The sequence below is a fragment of the Coenobita brevimanus genome, chromosome 65 (genome assembly GCF_032717465.1).
Source record: "Coenobita brevimanus isolate Jiangsu-jjx chromosome 65, ASM3271746v2, whole genome shotgun sequence".
NCBI lineage: Eukaryota > Metazoa > Arthropoda > Malacostraca > Decapoda > Coenobitidae > Coenobita > Coenobita brevimanus.
Genome location: NC_137018.1, coordinates 43,857,215 through 43,877,215, shown reverse-complemented (window position 1 = coordinate 43,877,215; position 20,001 = coordinate 43,857,215). Strand labels below are relative to the sequence as shown.

The following is a 20,001-nucleotide window of genomic DNA, read 5'->3' as shown; positions in this document are numbered from 1 at the left end:
TTTCAGCTTCCATATTTTCCTCCTAGGTACATACGTCCTCTTTTTCATCACTTGTTCTTTAAGCACCATATCACAAATCAATAGTTTGTGCTGCTGCACACACTCCTCACTTCCTATAACTTTAATATCCCTCACTAACCTCCTATCGGCCCTCCTAACCAGAAAATAATCTATCTGACTGCTATTTCCCCCAGACTCATAAGTAATTAACCTACTGTCTCTTTTCCTAAAATATGTGTTGCACACAATCATGTCTGTTGCCTCCCCAAACTAGAGTATCTTTTCCCCTTCTGCATTCCTTATACCATACGCACATCCCCCATGCACTCCTTCATAACCTTGTGCTGCTTCACCTACATGACCATTTAAGTCCCCTCCCAAAACCACTATCTCATCATCCCGCATAGCACCCACTACACGTATTAAATCATCCCAAAATCTGTCTTTCTCTGCTTCATCCAATCCTGCCTGTGGAACATATGCTGATATAATCGCAGCTATCTTTCTACCCAACAGAATTTTCACTACCAATATCCTATCGCTTACTCTCAAAACATTCATAACGTATCTCAAAAAGTTGTGGACGAATTTTCACCAAACCTTCAGGAAATAGCAACTATGTGCAGAAGCCTATTGCTTTTGATGAGGATTTTATCAAATTTGACCAAATGCCAGCTACCATGTAATTTCTTATTAGGATTGGCTTTTTGAAAGCCATGGTGACTGAATACCGTCGAGTTTTGTGAATTTCCTTCAGATTTGGGTTATGTAAGAGAGAAGTGGAGGAGCGATTGGGTAAAAATGATTCGGAGCAGATGGGCGATGTGGAAGATGTGTGCAAGATGCTCACAGAAGAAATATGTACAGCATATGATGTGGTGTGTGGGATGAATAGAAGATGAAAGGGGGTGCAAGGAATGGCATGGTGGAATGAAGAGATGAGACGGGCTGTGGCACAAAAGAAGAAAGCATATAGTGAGTGGATGAGAAATGGGTGTGGAGGAAGTTGAGAGGCGGAAGAGAGAATTATATGCAGAAAGGAAGAGAGAGGTGAAAAGATTATTAAGAGAGAGTAAGAAGAGAGTGGATAAGGAATTTGAGTGTAAAGTGGAGGGACTGTAAGAAAATGTTCTGGAAAGAGGTTAAGAGAGTAAGACAGGGTGGAAATGACGTTAGCAGGTGAGTGAAAGATAAAAATGGTAGATTACTAGTGGAGAAGGGAGAAAAAGTGAGCAGTTGGAGAGAACACTTTAAGGAATTGTTGAACATAGAGGATGGAAGTAATGCGAGTATAAGTGGCTGGGGAATGGCTGGGAGAAGGAGGGAGGTGAGAAGACAGGAAGAAATCAGTAGGATAGAAGTTGTGGAAGCAATGAAGAAAGTTAAATTGGGGAAAGCCCCAGGAATTGATGGAGTGTGTGGTGAAATGCTGAAGCATGGGGGAGAGATAGTAATAGAATGGATGTGGAAGATGTGCAGATTGGCCTGGGAGGAAGGTAGAGTCCCAGAGGATTGGAAGTCAGATATAATTATTCCCTAGTACAAAGGAAAAGGGGAAAAAGAAGTGTGTGGTAATCATAGGGGCATTTGTCTTCTTAGTATAATAGGAAAAGCGTACGGTAGGATACTTACTGACAGAGTTAGAGAAAGAACAGAGGAATTAGTTGGAGAAGAACAGGGAGGCTTTAGGAAGGGAAGAGGTTGTGTAGATCAGATATTCATTCTTAGATATTTATTGGAAATAAAGTTTCTAGAGAAGGGAAAGAAGTTGTATGCGGCTTTCATGGATTTGGAGAAAGCATATGACAGGGTGGATAGACAAGGATTGTGGAAAGTATTAAAAATATATGGATTAGATGGGAAGTTGTTGAATGCTGTGAAGAGTATGTATGATGGTGCTAAGGCTGCAGTGCGTGTGGATGGTGAACTAAGTGAATTTTTCTCTTTGAAGGTTGGGTTGAAACAGGGATGTGTCATGTTTCCAAGGTTGTTCAATCTGTACATGGATGGGGTAATACAAGAGGTACAAGGTAGGGTAGTGGATGTTGGAGTGGCCCTGGTGAGAGAGGATAGTGTTTGGAAACTCCCTGTACTGTTGTTTGCAGATGATACTGTGTTGTTGAGTGAAGATGAAGGGGAGCTGCAAGGCTTGGTGGATGAGTTTGGGAGAGTGTGTAAGAAACGGAATCTAAAGGTGAATGTAGGGAAGAGTAAAGTGATGGTCTTTGAGAGAGGTGAAGTCAGTGAATGTACAGCGAGGTTGGTGAGGAATTGGAAAATGTGAGTACGTTTAAGTACTTGGGTAGTGTGATGAGTAAGGATGGAAGTTTGGAGGGTGAAGTGGTTGAAATGGTACAGCAGGGAAGAAAAGTTGTTGGTTTTTTGAAAGCAGTGATAAGAAACAGGGAAGTGAGCATGGAAGTGAAAAAGTTACTACATGACAGTATTGTGATACCAACTCTAACGTATGGAAGTGAAGCTTGGACATTGTTGGAAGGACACAAGTCAAGAGTGAGAGCAGTGGAAATGAGATATTTAAGAGGAGCCTGTGGAGTCACATGGAGAGACCGGCTGACAAATGAGGATATAAAGGAGCGTTGTGGTGTGGATGTGGATGTGATAGGAAGCGTTATGAGGAACACACTGAGGTGGTTTGGCCACGTGGAGAGGATGGAGGGTGAAAGACTGACGAAGAGAGTGTATGTGAGTGAGGTGGAGAGGGGAAGAGGGAGGGGGAGGCCGAGGATGAGATGGAGGGATGGGGTGGAGAGGTATATGAGAGAGGGGGGAGGTGAGTTGGGAGCAGGGCAGTGAAATGGTGGGGGACAGGGCGACGTGGAGGCGATTTGTTTGTGGCCACCCCGATCAGGATTGAGGCATCTGGCAATAGATAGATAGATAGAAGAAGAGAATGGATGAAGAATTTGGAAGGAATTTGAGTGTAAAGTGGAGGGAATGTAAGAAAATATTCTGGAATGAGGTAAAGAGAGTTAGACAGAGTGTAAAAGAAGTAAGTGGGGGAGTGAAAGATGAAAATGGTAGATTACTAGTGGAGAAGGGAGAAAAAGTGGGCAGATGGAGAGAACACTTCAAGGAAGTGATGAACATAGAGAATGAAAGTATTGTGAGTATAAGTAGCTGTGGAATGGCTGGGAAAAGAGGGATGTGAGAAGAGTGGAAGAAATCATTAGGATGGAAGTTGTGGAAGGAAAGAAGAAAGTCAAAATGGGGATAGCCCCAGGAATTGATGGAGTGTGTGGTGAAATGCTGAAGCATGGAGGAGAGGTAGTAGTAGAATGGATGTGGAAGATGTGCAGATTGGCCTGGGAGGAAGGTAAGGCCCCGGAGGATTGGAAGTCAGGTATAATTATTCCCCTGTACAAAGGAAAAGGGGAAAAAGAAGTGTGTGGTAATCATAGGAGCATTTGCCTTCTTAGTGTAATAGGAAAAGTATATGATAGGATGCTTATTGACAGAGTCAGGGAAATAACTGAGGAATTAGTTGGAGAGGAACAGGGAGGTGTTAGGAAGGGAAGAGGTTGCGCAGATCAGATATTCATTCTTAGGTCTTTTGTGGAAAAATTTCTAGAGAAGGGAAAGAAGTTGTATGTGGCCTTCACGGATATGGACAAAGCATATGACAGGGTGGACAGACAAGGACTGTGGAAAATATTAAGAATATATGGGATAATTGGGAAGTTGTTGAATGCCATGAAGAGTATGTATGAGGGTGCTTTGGCTGCAATGCATTGGTGGGGGAGCGGGGTGAGGAGGGACAGCAGCAAACAACGAGCAATGTATAGATGAAGTGATGCTGTGTGTTGTTATTGTTTGTGACCTACTTACCGTAATGAAATGTTGCTTTTACTGTATTTCTATGACCTACTAATGCATTAATAATGTTGAGGAACTTTCACTATGCCTTGAAAGAAGCAGAATTGAAAGAGAATCCACGTAAAAAATGAAAACTGTACTGTATGTATTTGGGGAGAAGTAAACAACGCTTTGGCCCAGCTAGGGCTCAAATGTTGTGTACTTCTCCCCAAATATACTGTTTTTGTTTTTTATGTGGATTTTCTCTCTTCATTCAAATTAATATTTTTGCTTTTATGTTTAGAGTAGCAGAACTTCCCAAATGGGTAGACTTTCCTAGAGTCCAGGAACGTAACCCCCAATATTACCATTGTTTCTTATGGGAAAGTTATGTTTAAATAATGTGTTTTTAGTTAACGTGACGTCTCCAGGAACATAACCCTTGCGTTATTTGAGAAGTTACTGTAGATATTTTGGCAGACAATTAGCATTTGGTCCCTGAATGCTTTTGTTTAATTTCTTTATGGCATTACTCTGTCTTACAGGTACATTTGAGAGGTGTATCTTAAAGGAATGAAAAATGTTTACTTTAGTAAAATACAGTAGAACCTCTCTCATTCGGACTATATGGGGGAAAGGGTTGTCCGAATTAGCAGATTGTCCGGACCATTAGGGTAATCTCCAGTTCATACCAAACTCTATCTACATATGGTATGTTTGTTAATTATTAACATATGTGGCATGTGTCAACCCTACGTAACTGCAAAAGATGAAAGGATACTGGTACTAAAATAACAAAACTAATCATGTACGATAGTTTTGTATTGCATAATTTACAGGTAAGGCCATGACAAGAAACTAGCCTACATTTTAAACTGTAGTAAGTGACTAAGGCCCATGTAGGCAAAAAAATAAATTAATTAATTAACTGTAATATTTGGAATAAAAATAAAACTTATGTCGGCAAAAAATACATTGTCATCTTTAGCATATTGATAATACCCATATGGGCAAGAAGCTAATGTCTGATGTACAAGTAAAGCACATTTAAGTACAAAAAATAACCTACAGTAATCACTAAACACTGCAGAATATTCTGACCCATTTTTGTGTAAGCAAACTCCTCCTTTTAACACCTTTATTCATTACAGAAGCTACACTTGCATTAAAGGGCATGGTAAGGAGGATTAACTTTTGAATTGCAGCGTAAAACTATAAATGGTTGGTGAACTAGTTGATGGAACGAATGCAAGTGTGTGTTTAAACAGGTGCCCATGTTGCGACCTAGCGTGATCCGAGACTAAACGAATGACGATCGCTTTCCGCGCCGATACAGAAAATGACTTTAGAATTACTTTCAACATATTTTTGGAGCTCATTATTTTTAAATTTTGTCCGGATTAACAGAAATCCGGATTAAAGGGGTCCAGACCAAAGAGGTTGTACTGTAATGGTTGTTACGAAAGAGAGTGTGACTCAGCGTGATGTATTGATGGAAGGAAAGAGACTTGAATTTGCGAATAGGTTTAATCTCTTCTGCCTGAGGATGTCAAGGCTGAAAAAATCCTTTTTGGAGTTAGGAAGAATCCTGGAATAATAAAAGGGTACCGGTATCATGGTACTGAAGGAGGAGATTGAGACATTATAACCCTTCATTATAAAAGGTCTCCCTAAATCTGAATAAAGCTGTTTTAGTTCCTTGGAATAAATTACCATAATAAAAGATTTCCATCAACTGCAGGGGTTAGGTACTGCTGTGGTATACTAATTGAAAACAAAAGTGAATGTGTAAAGGAAGTAGTAAGTATCTTGCCTCACAGAAGAAAAGTGACCAACACTGTGAATACCATAATATGAAGCAAGGGACCATGTGTGAAGGAGGATTACATGAAGGTGTTTTAGTGCCCACATGAACATATACAGTAGGCGTGAAACTTGGCACAGTATGGCATAAATGAAAAGTCAAGAAAGAAAGCATTGGAAGTGGGACTGTTAAAGGATTGTGTGTTTGTGTGTGTTGCATAGAGTGGATAGGATTAGAAAGTTAGTTTTGAAAGATGTTGAGTAAGAAGGTTTATTGATTACTGTATACATAAGAAAAGAGTGTGCGTAGGTGGTATTTTCATAGTAGAGACAGGCTGACGAATGAGGATATAAAGGAGCGTTGTGGTGTGGATGTGGATGTGATAGGAAGTGTTATGAGGAACACACTGAGGTGGTTTGGCCATGTGGAGAAGATGGAGGGTGAAAGACTGACGAAGAGAGTGTATGTGAGTGAGGTGGAGGGGGGAAGAGGGAGGGGGAGGCCGAGGATGAGATGGAGGGATGAGGTGGAGAGGTATATGAGAGAGGAGGGTGTTAGTTGGGAGCAGGGCAGTGAAATGGCGAGGGACAGGACGACGTGGAGGCGATTTGTTTGTGGCCACCCCAAATGGGATTGAGGCATCTGGCAATAGATAGATAGATAGAGAATGGTTTCAGGTAAGTGCCTTAGAAGTGGGGAGGAGTAGGCAGAGAAGGTGAATGAGGCAGGTAGATGAATACATAAAAAGTGAGGTTTGAAAGTTAATGAGACTAGGGAACTGATACAGGATTGAAATGAATGGATGAAGCACACTATATACCACACCCTGTGCAGAAGCACTTGACAAGAATTTTTGGTTTTGACACCCCCTTTTATTTAATTTGGTTTTTGAAGGAATTATTATCAAACAGGTGTATATGAAGCTCATCTACAAAGGAAAAAAAAAAGAAAAAATGTGAAGATTGTCGTGTGTCCCGAGTGGAGCCAACGTTTTGAAGGCTTGAAGGATTTGTAACTGACTGAGGTTCATTTCACTAGCAACGCTGTTAACGGTGTTCCCGCTTATGTTCTGTCTTTGCTTGTGGATCCAGCCTCATCCCACCTTTGTATACACAATTAAGTGCTACGACAATGCTGGGGATGATGGGTGGTTTTTGCATGTGAGGTAGAGACGAGAGTCCAGAGGCTTGGAGGATGAGTTAATGATTGTGTGGCCCATTTCAGTGAGCATTGTTTTGACCATTTTTCTTTATGATGGAAGAGTTGAGAGGAAGGATGGGAATGGAGTGTATTGGTGTTGTAATGAGGAAGAGTAGAATGAGATGGTTTGGGCATGTGTAGAGGATGGGGGATGATAATTGTGTGCAGAGAGTGAGATGTGTGGACGTTGGGGTTGGGGGTGCGAGAGGCAAACTGAAAAAAATTTGGTCATAAAATTATGACATCAAGGATAAGAGACTGAATAGGGAGGCTACCAGAGATCGAGTAGCATGGAGATCTGCCATTGGGCAACCAAGGCCAACGCATGCAAGCTATTGGAGCCTTAATAAACAAATATATATATATACAGGTATACCCCAGTTTAACAATGCAGTTGGTTGGGTAAAAACCCATTGTTAGGCGGGGTATTATATATCAGTGAAGTTTTAACACATAAAGTAATGGGATGTGTTTTTCAGCCTTGGGTTCCCACCCCAACTAAGTCCAAAACCCACCCAAATGAGCCCCAGAACAAGTTTAAAGCCAATCAAAATGGCCTGACAGCTGTAAAAGAAGCTAGCCTAAGCCTAACACCTGTAAATAACTCACTAAAACCAACAAATAAAATCTGAAAATTGTCAAATGTAAGTCTGGAAAAAATCAAGCTTAGTAAACTGTACCCCCAAATGACAATGTTCACTCCACCTGTGGTTAAAACACATTAATCCGAGTCTAAAAACAGTTTATAAATCAGCCTAAACACACAATTTTAGTCTAAAATATCATCAAAATTGGTAAAAAAAATCAAAACCCATTGTTAAACCGAGGTTAGGCAGAATACAGTGGTATTTCGACCCCTATCATTAAGCTGGGGTATCGCATCTAGGGGTATTGTATATCGAGGTATACCTTTGTATATACATGTATATATACATAGATACACACATACAGTATATACATTCCCATTCTAATTTTTTTTTTTTTTTAAGCCATGTATTTATTTGCAATACCATGGCGTTATGGTGATGATGGAATGAATGGCGTTGGAACATCTATTTATAAGTTCACAGTGATTCATTCCACTCGCATTTTGATGTATTGTAATATTCTCTTCTTTCTGTCACTATTTTCCACTGCACACCATGATACTCTTTTGAGTTATATGGCAGCATAAACCACTTTCTGTGGCAGGCAGGGTACAACAGACTTTTTACAGTTTAACTTTTCACTTCTTGTTCAGCTCTTATATTTAAGATTTACCTAGAACTGTGGTTTTTTTATGCACAACTAATTAACTGTGGAACAGTCATTCTATACTTTTGCTTACTTCCTCCAGCCTTTTAAAGAGTATGTGTGTGCAGGTGTCTCATACTAACGAGACAGTCAATGAAGTTCACCTATGCTTTCTTAGATGATCCATTTACCAAATTTGAGAAGTGTCCATTTTTTTTCCATTGCAGAAAAAAGAACACAAAAAAGAAAAGAAGGAAAAGGAGAAGGAGAAGGAAAAAGTTAAAAAAAAGAAAGACAAAAAAGACAAAGAAAAAGAGAAAGAGAAATCTGAGAAGAAGAAAGAGAGAGTGAAGACGAAGCAGGAGAAGAAAGTTAAGAAAGAAAAAGAGGATGGAAGTAACAGCAGCGGTGGACCAAGGATCACCATGAAGCTGACCTCAGCTAGCACCCCTGGCCATACCACCCCCAGCGAGCCTCCTGTCACCCCAAAACTGTGAGTACCAGCCAGAGTTCTGTTGCAGTGTTTACCCCTTTGCTAAAAAGCCAGTTGATTCAAAACTGTTAGTGATGCATAATACAGTGTTTCAATGTATCCAGATTACCTTGTTGTCAGAGCTCCGGTAAACTCGCTGCCACTACACATCCCAGTCCTGTCCCTTCACTGCATTTACCAGTCAGCTGCAGAACATGCACTTGCCATCTAACACATTCACCAGTCAGTCACTTTCTTGTCATACTGTAGTTTCAGCAGACTTGCTCTCACTCACCCCAGTTGTGTCCTTCACTGTGCATTACATGTCAGCTGCAGATTTAAGGCATACATTCTGCCACCATCTTGCAGATTCACCACTCAGATTCTCATAGCATGTACAGTACAAGCACATACAATACCTTTTACTTTGAGTCACTGTAATTGTAACCACTTCAGTCCAGTGATGTATTCTGTTTCATACCTGCCATCTGAAGATGATTTTATTCACCTCAGGATAGACTTTTCAAAATGGAAGGGAAATCATCTGGAAGAAACAAGAAGAAAAATAAAAAGATGTCACCAGAGCCAAGGTGATAATAAATAGCCTGGTAAAATCTCACATGTTAAAAATACTGCACATATATATATGTAATATATATATATATGATGTTTAATTGTACAATCTAGTATACTCCTTGCTTGATAGGTTGAAAATTTTCTTAAAAAACAAAAAAACAAAAAAAAAAAAAAAGTATTGTTTCCACAATACTGTGTATACCTGTGAGATTTAACATGTTCATATTATTATTTTATGCTTTCAAGCTCACATTCCTTTCTTTTTGTGGGTCCTTTCACAGATAGCCACAGGGAATAATAATTGTCCATTGTACCTGAGCACTTGTAATGCTCTCTTGTACCACTGTAAAATTCCTAATGGTTGTGTGATGCTCACATATCACTTATTTTTTCCTTGTTGTATTTGATGATGTGTTGTTTGGTATCATACTTGATCACCTCTATAATTACAGTATGGGGTGACTAACCTGTGTGGTGTTGAGTTGTGATGCAAGAGGAATGACTCACCCTTTACAGAGTGAAGTGTGGCAGCTGTCATTATGTCTCACCCTCTCGCACTGTCTCCTTCCAGCCTCAGGTCAGGAAAGATCCGAATAACACGCTCATCCTTCAAGTAGTGAAGTACGATTGTGTGCCCTGTTGCCATGTGGACCAGAACATATGATTTTGGTATATGAAAGTGATGGGGATTGTGCAGAGTGAAAACAGAAAAGTATATAAAGAGAATTACACATATTACAGTTGCAACCTGCCAGAAAACAACTGACAATCATGATTTTATCTCATAAAACTTTAAACCTGTACAGTACTGTATACAGTATGTATATTTTTATATTTACCATAATTATTTGACTGTAGTCAAGACCAAAAGAAAAATAAAAGGCAATAATCGGAGAGTGCGTTTGTCCAGAATGAAAGTGAGAGAGAATGAGAGAGCAGCTGCTGTATTAGAGACATAAACATGGGAGACAAGAGACCAGTAATTAAAATTGGGTCCAGCGTTATGAACCAATCAGACCTCGGAGGAGCCTGGAAGACCACTGTTGGGGTAACGACCAGTGTTGTGCACCCTACGTTAACACCACCAGTAGTTACAGATGCCTCGCGCTCCAGGGGTTGTGCCTCAGTTGAACATCTTCCACTCTTTTCCTCTCCTTTTTTTTTTTTTTTTTTTTTTTTTTTTTTTTTTTTTAAATAAACATTTACGTTTTGATTTTTTGTTTACTTACTCATCATTGTGTGGTCATGTAGTGTACCATGTACACTAACAGACTGAATCAACTGGTTCTGAGGTAATAGCATGTTCTCTTCCAACATATGAATATTACCTTACTTTTTATAAATTTCTTGGTCTTTTTCGTAGTTGACGTTGTAAAAGTGTTTGAGAAGTATGGCAGACATGGTGGTGGTGGTGGTGACTTGCTGACAAGAGCCCCAAGAGCTGCTTTTGTCTGATGGGTCTTTCCACTATAGTGCTGACGAGACCTGTTTTGTAGGATATGAAATGCAGCTCATTCCTTCCCCCTCGCAGTGTCTTGCTGTGATATAGAACAACACTTTGTGGATATACAGTGGTCTCTTAGGTTGCACTTTACGGTAATGAAGGCCACTCTTAATATAGAAGTTTCTGTGGCACATTTCATTCATGTATAGCTAGCTTTTTGGATCATGTTGTACACATACACTTCAGCAATCCACTTACACTCATGAATAGCCCACAACATGTACTTTAACAAGCTTATAGGAAATGCAGAATTTCTCTGTGCTTTTCAGAGATCACTGTTAGTCCTGGTAATTTCCACTACTATTGTTTTATTCTGGTACCGTAAGCAACTGTCATTTGATTTACCGGTACCAGCTTCAAGTATCATGGGATTTTTTTGAAAAGCTTATTAAGTCTTCAGCCAGCAAGTTCCCTAGCATCAGCTTCAAGTATCTCTGTACCATAATCACTGCCTTAGCCTTTCATTAAATATGCATGGTATGTATCAGATTGCAGTACAGTACTGTAATGTTTTCTGAACTAATCATTAAACCTGAAGTTCACTCAGTTTTATATGTAGCAAAACTTGTAATGCTATGAATGTTGACATTATTTGTGATGCTGTAATGAAGTATTTAAAAGCAGTTAATATAACCCCATCTTTTCCACTCACTATGATTACATTCTCAGCAAACATGTACAGAGTACAGAGGTTTTAAAACTCCCATCAGTGTGCAGCTCCATTAGTGACAAATAAGTGGAGTCATAAATTTCCTGTCTGGCAAAATTATATCCAGTGCATAAATGTTATTCAGGTATAACATTGTAAGTTAGCTCACTACTGACACCACCACATCCCCTTTCTTCCTCCAAGCCATCCCCCCCCTCCCTTCATTTAAGTCATCACTCATAACATTGACACATGATAGATATTTGATGTAGATACCTGTGTTAATATCATCTTAATAAAGATACTGCCTAGCATCTTCAGTACTTATGCTTTGCAACAGAAAGCAACTACCAAAAATAGTTTTCATCCTGTGTATTTGAGAATTTGCGGAATGTCAGTGACTTCCTCTGTATTTGAGAATTTGCAGAATGTCAGTGAATTAAATTATCTCATTTATAAGGGTTAGTTATTCTTTCCATTCTGAATATCGTTATGTGTGTATATAATCATATACTGTACAATATTTTACTTTAATTCTCACATAAATATTTTTCCTGCTTTACACCCCTCCCTAGTCACAACACATCAGCTGGTCTGGGAATATTGCCAGTAGTAGGAGCTTCTCAGTTTTGTAACGTCAAGTATGTACCACCTCCTCTTCCTCCTATCCCCTTTCCCCTCCTCACTGACTTGTAGCTTCTTGTGAGGCACCCCTGGACGTGATCGCTATTTAGTCCTCCCATCGCCTGGCTTTTAATCACTGTTTCCCTGCCTCTTAAGAACAATATCTGTAACAAGTTGCTGCCTTTAGTACCAACAGTAGTTTCTGTATGAGGCACCTAAATTGTTTGTAATAACTTTATATGTTGCATAGCTTATTTTATTTCATAAGCCCTCACTTTGTGCTCTACTGTACAACTAAATTCTCCCTGTAGTGTGTTATAGGGATTGGTAGACAGCATGAGTTTCTTTCTATACTGATGGTAAGAGGATCTACTGTAGTATATCCTGGGATTGTCTGTTCAAGTACCTTCATACAAGTACTCTTGTGTATACAGTAAAGCCCTAGAAGCTTGCAGTAATATTCTCAGACATGAGAGATGACAAGGTATACCAACCTTATATGCCATATGAAAATAGTTCTTCTTAGAGGTAGCAGGCAACCGGATAGCTCTGGTTGACCCCTGAAGACATTCATATGACTGTCTTTTTGGAAATAGAAGCAATTTTTTGTAGTTTGTATTAACTTTCGGCAACAGATCCTTGGTAATAACTTTAACAGTAGTGCAGTAATGTATTTCCAAACTGTGCAGTGAGTAATGGATTGATAATGTTAAACTTCCATTTATTTAATCAAGAATTAGCAGTGTCACAGTATCTTTCATTAAATGCATTTAAAAAACTAGGGTATCCAAGTACCAGCATTGTATTTGTTTTACACTCTCGCTAATGTACTGTTTACATGTATATAATTACATACAAGAAAATGCCAGTTGTGTAAAATGTCCCTTTGGACTGATCTGTGCATTTTCATTCATAGATTACTGGTAAGTTTTAACTAGTTAAATGACATACTTTGTGCTTATTGCATTATAATAGTACTGTAGGTGGATGTGTGGTGACAAACTGTGGTATCAGCTTTTAAAACCTGGTAAGAGTTAGCGTGAGCTTAAAAGGCTTTACTGTTCATTAGAGGATATGTATGTGCTGACATGTTTTGGTATCTTCCAACTCTCCCTCATGCTAATGTTTGGCACCATGCCTGCAGCTGATTTATTTTGTTATAATCTTGCTGTTCAGACTGGCATGGTCAAACACTTCACTTTCTTGGTTTACCCTTTGCTCATGCAGGTTCATCATGTTTATGGAACAAGTTTTGAAGCCTTATTTGTAGATTGATTCATGCATTATTATTTTTTTCTTTCAGATGTGAATATAAACATTTTGTACTTCTTACTGTTTTTTTTACTTTTTTTTATATGTAAGCTTGCCTGTTTGTATTTCTGTATATTTTACTATGCTATTGCTCATCTATGATTTACATAAAAAATTAAACCTAACATATTTACTTATTTGTGAATTGTGAAAGAAATAGGAACAATAGACCAAAGAGCAGTAGATTATTTTTATTCATCATATCTGATTACAGTCAGTTCAGTAGTAAAGTTGACTGAATCAGTGATCATCATAAGACATAAAGACAGATGAAGTGAATCATTATGCACTAATTAGAAAATTTGCATTCACCTGCCCTGATGATCTTTTATCTCCCATAGAGTAATCAAGCCAGTGATGAAGCAAGATGATAACCCCCCACACAACAAAAGCCAGGAGGATCAGCCAGGCTCACCAGAGATTGCCAAATTCTCTGCTCTCATCACCCGACCTCCACGTAGCCAGCAGAAGCGGCCTGATTCACCACAGCCACTCCCTGTTCTCAAGATCAAAGATATGCAGAATTCCTCTTCCAAGAAAGGAGTTTCAGGCAAAGCAAAGGAGGTCCCACCCTTGAAGATCAAGAACCCAGTTACCAAAACCCAGGCAACTCCCAAAGTAAGTGGGGGAGCAGCTGGCAAGAATCCTGTCACGCAAAAGCAGCATCAACCGGAACAGCACCATCATCAACAGCAGCAACAGCAGCCACACCAACAACAACAGCAACAACAACAACAACAACAACAACAGCAGCAGCAACAACAGCAGCAACAACAGCAGCAACAACAGCAGCAACAGCAGCAGCAGCAGCAGCAAGTGCCAGTCAAACTACCATCTTCTCCTAAAGCTGCTTCTACAAAGCCTATACCTCCTACTAAGGCTCAGGAAGAAAAGAAATCTCCAGGTAATTATTATTCCTTTACTTTTTCCCATAACTAAAAAAGTGGGAGATATCTAAAACTTATGTTATATGAAATCAGTGCAAGACCAAGAGGTTTGGACAGTATAAGCTTTACAATTAATTCCTCTCTCTGTAGCACTGATCCATCATAGGGAGCATGGCAGAATGGTGGTTGCTTAGGCTGCTGTCAATATGAATCCCTCATTTCATTTGCAATCATTTTGCTTCTTAGCTATGACTAGATATGTGCTGAATGCTGTTGAATTTATGTGATGGGAAAGGGTTTCAGATGGAAGGAGGGAGTACAGTTTCTTGAGAGGAACAAACACATAAATGTATATATATATATATATATATATATATATAAACCGTATATATATACACTCAATCCTCGTAAATCGCGTGTTCATAAATCATGGGTAGGTGGCCGTCAGACTGCTGGCAACCTTAAATCGCTGTTAAGTCACGAAAATCGCGGATCTAGGCACCCAAATGGGCCTTTTCCAAGGAGAACTGTAAACCGCGGCATTCAGACTGAAAATCACGACCCAACAACCAATCACCGCGCGTCCCTGGTGGCATACGTGCATACTAATGCTGCCATGTTGTTGTTCTTGTCCCGCCAGTCTGCACACTACAGACCGTTGCCGTGGAGTACGAGAGTTACCTGCCTTTTTTGTGCAACTTCCCCTTGCCTCCTACCTGCCATGGCCCCTCCCGACCCCCCAATGAAGGCCTCTAAGCAGTATAGCGTCAAGAAGCTGCCGCAGTTGTCGTACAGTCAATGTTTGGAGCTCATTTGTCATGTTGAGAGGGGAGAGAAGTTTTCAAAGCTGGTGAAAGAATTTGGGAAGAACAAGTGCTGAGAGGTTCTAAGTTCTTCCCAACACCACCCCACTCCATTCATTTAAGCAATTTCGTCTTAGGATTAAGGTGAGATCCCTTAATACATGCACTGAATATTCCTGAATTTGTATGATTGTGTTTGATGGTGCCTAGATAGGTGTAGGTAGGGTGCTGTGGGGGTGAGTTGGCCAAAGTCCAGATCCAAATTAATTTTTCACATAAGAGTTATTATTCATAAATCATGGAATTCATAAATCATGGCAGTGGTCCAGACCCAAATTGCCGCGATTTACGAGGATTGACTGTGTGTGTATATATATATATATATATATATATATGTATTATTTATATTTATATATATATATATATATATATATATAATTTATATATTTATATATATATATATTATTTATATATATTTATACATATATATATATATATATATATATATATATATATATATACAGTCGGCGCAATGGAAGTCTGGACCCCCTAATTCGCACCATATATTTGGTAGGGTCCGAGAAATATTGTAGGAAAATTCCTATAGTTGGTGGATTTTTTTCTGGTGGCTTCTAGCAACTTTACAGGCTTACCACCAAATGCTGTGAGATTATTAGCTCAGTGCCTGCCTGACTTTGGATGGGAAAGCACATCAAATTTTCTTGTCCTGCCCGGCACTTGTTATTTTCAAAGCTCTCGTTTCCACACTCTCCTCTGCCTTAGTGAATCATTGGAGATGGGTCCCAAGCCATTAACTGATGTAGAAAAAGCCCGAATTCAAACTATGAGAGAGGAAAATGTAAAAATTAAGGATATTTGTATTCGAACTGGTCGAGGAAAATCTGCCGTTATGGCACTCCTCACTGCTGCCCGCCACCTGCCAAAAAACACAATACCCCAACATAAAGACAGGCTAGGACCTAAAAGGAAGACATCACCAACTACAGACAGGTTACTGAAGCAAGCTGTGATAAAAGACCCACGTTTGACTGCTAGACAGCTGAAAGATATGTACCCAGAATTGCTGAAAGATGTGTCTGAAAGAACCATACAGCATCAACTTCAGAAAGACCCCCAGCCATACTGCTGCACTGAAGCCTTTCCTTAATTTTTACATTTTCCTCTCTCATAGTTAAAATTCAGGCTTTTTCTACATCAGTTAGTGGCTTGGGACCCATCTCCAATGATTCACTAAGGCAGAGGAGGGTGTGAAAACAAGAGCTTTGAAATTAACAAGTGTCAGGCAGGACAAGAAAATCTGACGTGCTCTCCCACCCAAAGTCAGGCAGGCACTGAGCTAATAATCTCACAGCATGTGGTTATAAGCCTGTAAAGTTGCTAGAAGCCACCAGAAAAAAATCCACCGACTACAGGAATTTTCCTAGAATATTTCTTGGACCCTACCAAATATATGGTGCGAATTAGAGGGTCCAGACTTCCATTGCGCTGACTGTATATATATATATATATATATATATATATATATAAAAATGTACACACACTCTTCGTGGTAGGTGGGGATGCTCACCATCCACTCACTCTATGTAGTGCTGCTGTCAGGTGTCTGCCCTTTCCTCTCCTTCCTTCTTTCCTTCCATCCTCTTCTGTCTTCCTTTCCTTCATTCTTTCCTTGTCTTTCTGCCTACGGCTAACTTTACACTCCCTCTTCTGTCTTGCTTTCCTTCATTCTTTCCTCTTCCTTCTGCCTGTGGGTGACTCTACACTGAGTGACAAGCCAAATGGTTTCCTGTACACCAGGAAACTATTTCTACGTTGGGTGGTAACCATATAACCAAATTGTGGCACCTGTTGGTTTAATGGGTAATTCTTGCGCACCAGTCGGATTGAGCCGGTGAAGGTTTATATCCAAGGGGTGGTTGGGGTTGATTGCTCATATATTGCCACTGAGGGATGAGTGAGGCTGGTCACTCTCATCTTAACCCGCCATGTGCCAGCTATTTTTAGCCCTATGGGTCACCCCAGTGCCGGCCATTTTTCAACTTTTTTTTTGGGGGGGGGGGGCTAAAATGATAGATTTTGATGTGGAAACAATGAATTTTGCCATTAACCCTTTAACCGCGGGTGTCATTCCAGAATGACGTTGCAAAAACTGGACCAAACCACGGGTGTCATTCTCGAATGTTTGTGAATATTTTGAATACCCCGCGTTTTTTCCGTGCGCCAATTGTTTCAAGGGAGAGTAGCTATTAAGTTCTTTCACTCCAGCCGACCCCCACCTCCCTCTTCCCCCCCCTGGGGCCCCACCTCCCACCCCCTGGGCCCCCCACCCCACCCCTGACCAAGCGCGCATCAGTATCTGTCCAGCTGTGTGAGTGACAACACATGTTGATGTGGCAGTGAAGTGCAGGCAATTACAGTGCCTTTTACCTGTCTCAGTGAACACAGAGTGGATGTTTATCGTATGTGCAGTGTTCATATATGTTTATAGTATTATTATCAGAATGTGATTGGCATTTGGTAATGGTGTGTGAGCGAAAAATAGTGATTACAACACCGCTGATGTGGCAGTGAAGTGCAGGCAATTACAGTGCCTTTTACCTGTCTCAGTGAACACAGAGTGGGTGTTTATCGTATGTGCAGTGTTCATATATGTTTATAGTATTATTATCAGAATGAGGTTGGCATTTGGTAATGGTGTGTGAGCGAAAAATAGTGATTACAACACCGCTGATGTGGCAGTGAAGTGCAGGTAATTACAGTGCCTTTTACCTGCCTCAGTGAACACAGAGTGGGTGTTTATCGTATGTGCAGTGTTCATATATGTTTATAGTATTATTATCAGAATGAGGTTGGCATTTGGTAATGGTGTATGAGCGAAGGTAATGATGTGTGAGCGAAAAATAGTGATTTTACACCCCTCACTTCTAACGGCACTGCCCGTCCTGTGAAAGTCAACAAAGTCATGAAACCTACATCAATGGAAAGCTGAAGGTTAGTACTTTCTAATGGTACCTTATTTTTTTCTCTAGCTTTATTCTGTGCAGAGTTATTAAGGTTTAAAGGTTTGTTTACATTTGGCTGAAACCCCCGCGGGAGAGGACAGTCAGACCAAAACAATACCCGCGGTTAAAGGGTTAAAATGCTCACCGAGGCTCAGAAATGAGTTTTATTGAGTCCTGTATACTCGTTTACAGGTATATCCGCTCTCTCTCGTTCACCATGTACATGAGAGAAAACCGTTTTCTATGTAAGATATACTCAGGTATTTATGCTGGGAAGGTATAGCAGTGTTCAGTACACTTTTTTTGATCACTTATTACTTCAGCATCTATAACAATTTTCGTGTCTTTCTCACTGTGAATGCATTATCATACACTTACACGAAGATAGGTACAACCTGACTTCATTACATACAGTCCTGGCACTAACAAGATGGTATTTACAACTTGACTTCACTATATAGTCCTTACATTTACAAGAAAATATTTACAACTTACACTTACATGAAATATTTACAAAATATCTTCACTATGTACAGCACTGGGTGAGGCACACAGGCAGAGTGAGCTTGAGGGGGAAGCAAGTGAGTGTATGGCCTTGACAGCCTGGGGGATGGTAGAGGAACAGTTACCTTACATGCCTGCCAATTTTTACCCACGAATCTTGAAAAATGCGGTCACAGTGAAGTTTTTTATTTTAAACCATTTTAAAACGACACTGGCACTGGCCGCGGAATCATGTCAGACCGTTTTAAAACGGCACTGGCATGCAGCAGGTTAAATGTTGGAACCAACTGCCTAGCCCCGGGCTCCTACGCTCCTCTTGGGGCAATGTAGGATTGGATGATGGATGGATGGATGGATATATACACTCGACCCTCGATTTGATGGACCCCTATTTCCCGGATTTTGGATTTCCCGGACACGGGCTGAGGCTGGACAATATTATCAAATGCCAGACAAATGCCCGTACAAGTCCGGGATTCTCAACAAAAGTCCGGCCATTATTCTCTCATATAAAACTATAAGCAGTCTGCTGCACAACACAGTATAATTTTAGCAAGGTTTTGACTCGATAAAGGCCATTTGTAACATACAGGAGAAATTATATTCATACATGAAATGCATCTTGGGCACCAACCTGCTTCACACCACCAGTTCCTAACTCGTGGCAATAGCCCATTTGCCTCTTACCTTTCTCAAATGCCACTATAAACAGTTTATTGCATAACACAGCAAAGTTTAAGGAAGGCTTGGACACAATAATATTCATTGGTAATAAAAAAGAATATTTTCTTACGGACAAAGTCAGTGGGATCCATTCCTACTCACTTAGCTCACCCGACTCGGTATGACTAAATACCGAATCAGCACCTTCAACTGGAAAATATATATTTTTTTTTCACCACAGTGGCTCATACACACCTAATTATCCGAAATCTACTTATATATAACTTAATTAACCCATTAACCCTTTAACCACGGGTGTCATCCCAGAATGACATTGCAAAAACTGGACCAAACCGCTGGTGTCATTCTCGAATGTTTGTGAATATTTTGAATACCCCGCGTTTTTTCCGTGCGCCAATTGTTTCAAGGGAGAGTAGCTATTAAGTTCTTTCACTCCAGCCAACCCCCACCTCCCTCCTCCCACCCCCCGGACCCCCCACCCCACCCCTGACCAACACGCATCAGTATCTGTCCAGCTGTGTGAGTGACAACACTGCTGATGTGGCAGTGAAGTGTGGGCAATTACAGTGCCTTTTACCTGCCTCAGTGAACACAGAGTGGGTGTTTATCATATATGCAGTGTTCATATATGTTTATAGTATTATTATCAGAATGAGGTTGGCATTTGGTAATGGTGTGTGAGCGAAAAATAGTGATTACAACACCGCTGATGTGGCAGTGAAGTGCGGGCAATTACAGTGCCTTTTACCTGCCTCAGTGAACACAGGGTGGGTGTTTATCGTATGTGCAGTGTTCATATATGTTTATAGTATTATTATCAGAATGAGGTTGGCATTTGGTAATGGTGTGTGAACGAAAAATAGTGATTACAACACCGCTGATGTGGCAGTGAAGTGCAGGCAATTACAGTGCCT

General features: G+C 40.2%; 1 protein-coding gene across 3 annotated transcripts in view; it reads left to right on the top strand.

The window, feature by feature from the left end:
* Positions 1-20,001, top strand: part of Taf3 (TBP-associated factor 3) — a 114,977-nt gene that overhangs the window by 46,370 nt on the left and 48,606 nt on the right. For all 3 annotated transcript variants that reach the window (XM_080276592.1, XM_080276594.1, XM_080276593.1), the window contains 2 exons: positions 8,278-8,543; positions 13,528-14,090. In XM_080276592.1, coding sequence (XP_080132718.1) covers positions 8,278-8,543; positions 13,528-14,090 — 829 coding nt within the window. The remainder of the gene's footprint in view (positions 1-8,277; positions 8,544-13,527; positions 14,091-20,001) is intronic.